Consider the following 2,938-nt stretch of genomic DNA (forward strand, 5'->3'; position numbering starts at 1 on the left):
TGCATGTAAAATATTAACAAAGCATTGGCATCTCTGCTACTTTTTTTTTCAGTTCTCACCCATCTATAGACATGTAATGGGATGCAACAAGCAATGTTAACTAGTCTCCAACACTCAAAATGTTAGTATCTAAAGCTATTCTTCTTTAGTGGGTAAGTCCTTATTTCATTACTGTCTGTTGGAGCTTATGTGCTTTCGTATAGTACGTTTTTCTTAATGTGCTTTGGTTTTATGGTGATGTCACTGTCTTGCTAATTGTGCTTGTGTGCTGTTGTCCTTGCTTATGTTTTTTGCTCTTGTGTGTTTGTTTGTTGCCATGTGCTTTGGTCTATGTTGTGTTTTATGCTGTACTTTTGTATAGTATGTTTTTAATGTTTAAAGTTATATGGTTAGGTCATTGTTTATATTAATAGCGCTTATGTGTTTTTGATTTTGCCTATGTGCCTTGTTATGTGCTTTTGTCTATAGTTATATGCTGCTCTGTGCTCAGGTGCCCTTCTACGGACATGTCATCAATCTGCTTTTATCTGTGCTTATGTGCTTTTGTATGTTATTTTGTCTTTTTCTTATATACACTTACACCATCAACCTGCCAGGGACTGCAGATGAAAATTTACCTGTATGGCTAAATCTGGCACATTTATGTGACTTAAGTGATCATGTTCATTAATGTGCACTATCCTTGTCTAAATGAAATAAACATAAAACATAAACATAAATCAAATGGGTAAATGTATGTACAATGCATCAGAATAACCTGAACAGGGCCCTAAGTTTTGAAGCCACATCCAAAATGTGCTTATCACATCATATGAAAATAAAAAAAACACTGATTTCAAGATTAAAAAATAATTTTCAAATGAATGCTTACAGGGGTGATCAAAATCAAGGATATTTTATAAGAAAATGAAAATAATTGGTTTAATATATGAGTCTGTATCGAAACTGGACGTCTCTGTTGGGTTGCATCGATCCAAAGCCCCATCGCCTGTAGTCAATTTCAGGTATCTTCTCATCAGGATTCTTCAGCTCAAACTCAAAATAAACCAGCATGAGGAAAGCAAACTGTTTCAGCTCATTGGTGGCAAAGAAACGCCCAGGACACATGGAGACCCCAGCACCCCAGGGCATGCTGTAATACTTCATCTTTTTCCCTGCTTTGTAAAAATCAGTTTTCTTGCTCCCATCTGGATTGAGGAAGCGGTCATATCTGAATGAATGTGGGTCAGGGTGGATCTCTGGGTCAATGTGAGCAATGTAAGGAAAGACTGCCATTCTGTCACCCTTGCGAATGAAGTACTCACGCCCATCAGCCATCTTGACAGTCATATCCTGAAGCACTGCTCTGGTGAGCAGGGGTGCAGCAGTGAGTCGGAGGGTCTCTTCCACAGCACTGTCCAGGATGGGTGTTTTCATCAGCATCTCACGTGTCAGGTTAATTAAAGGACCATCACATTTGACTTGTTGACCAAATTCCTTCAGAACGTTGTCTACCTCTTCCTTCACTGCTGTCATGGCTTCTGGGTGTTTCATGAGGAAGAGGAGCAGCCAGAATGCAGAAGGCCCTGTGTTGCCCTGAGAGGCCCAAAGAAGTACAAACATGTACCTGGTTATCATTGACTCAGTCATACCCAACTCCTGTTTGGTCTGCTGTATGTCCCAAACCCAGCGACTGATGTTATCCTTGGTCCTCACTTTCTGCACTGACAGAGTGTTCCAGAAGGATCTCAGCAGCCTCTTCACTTCCAGTCTTTCCCTTGGTGTCAGGACCCCATAAGCCAGGTTGGGAAAGAGTTGGTCATATTTACGAAACTCGCGAAATAAGGCGTCTGATTCTGCTCTGTCTTTCTGTTTGGCTTTGTCTTCATTTCCTTCTGACTTATGTGGCTCATTGCCATACAGAGATAGGTAGCCAGCCCTAAAAACAATATTGTAGCTGTACATAAACAGTCCATCCTCCATCCAGGTTCTTTGGTCTGCAGCTGAGCCGATGTTGTACAACATCAGGTTCTGCAAATTCTTCATCATGGCTTGTGTCATTATTTCCAGGCCATCTCCCTCGAGGTGCTTGTTGCTGGACATCTGGAGAATCTGGTGATCATTTTCTATAGGTGAGTAACCAAACACTCTGCGCACCAAATGCTGAATAAACTTGATAAAGTCCAGTTTTTCTCGACTCTCCTTAACAAGTGCCCCAAATGATAGAGGATCCTGCAGAAACGTAATATAAAACCCTCCCAGCTGTACTGTAAACACATCACCATGCTTTTGCTTCATCCTCTGTAGGAACTTGAACGTGTTCCTGCGAAACTCTAAGACATGACCCAGCCAGGGTATCAGCCCCTTATCCAAAGGGGGTTCTCCTGGTCGCCACTGTCGAAACACCCCGAGAACGTACAGCCCTCCAATCAGAGCGGCAAGAAAGCCAAGAAGGATTGGCAGCAGCAGTCCCATGACTGATTCCTCTGACAGCCAAACAGAGATGTAAAGTTAAGGTCCACATCCTGCATGATAAACAGACTTTGCTCCTCTCCTTGTGGGATCGGTTCCAACATTCCTGGAACTGACAATTCAATATTTTACTAGTTTAGCAGGAAACAGTAAAATTGCTAGTAAGTAACACAAGGTACCACTTTCCCTGTGTAACAACAGATCAAGCACATGGTTTTCTGTATGGAACATAACTAAATCATAGGTATTTTTATGAACATGTCTGCAAACAGCCCACATTGTAACATCTTTTTACCTAGTAACTGTCAACATAGTCAGATAAACAGAGAGAGATAATGTTAAGAGATAAAAATCATGTGAAACTTTCTGATTAGGAAATCACACCCACTGTGACTCAACTGTAAACTGTATTTCATTAACAAAAGGCCATTATTTTCTGCACTTAAGGTTTTTTTGCTAAGTGCTGGAAAATGCGGTTTTAAATTGT

At 41.0% G+C, this 2,938-nt stretch overlaps 1 protein-coding gene across 1 annotated transcript; it reads right to left on the reverse strand.

Annotated features, from left to right (window-relative positions):
- Positions 1-791: 791 nt before the first annotated feature.
- LOC117272243 (7-alpha-hydroxycholest-4-en-3-one 12-alpha-hydroxylase-like) lies at positions 792-2,518 on the reverse strand. The gene has a single exon (XM_033651054.2). The coding sequence runs from the start codon at positions 2,452-2,454 to the stop codon at positions 922-924; it is 1,533 nt and encodes a 510-aa protein (XP_033506945.2). The 5' UTR covers positions 2,455-2,518; the 3' UTR covers positions 792-921.
- Positions 2,519-2,938: the final 420 nt, after the last annotated feature.

The sequence above is a fragment of the Epinephelus lanceolatus genome, chromosome 12, assembly GCF_041903045.1.
Source record: "Epinephelus lanceolatus isolate andai-2023 chromosome 12, ASM4190304v1, whole genome shotgun sequence".
Taxonomy (NCBI): domain Eukaryota; kingdom Metazoa; phylum Chordata; class Actinopteri; order Perciformes; family Serranidae; genus Epinephelus; species Epinephelus lanceolatus.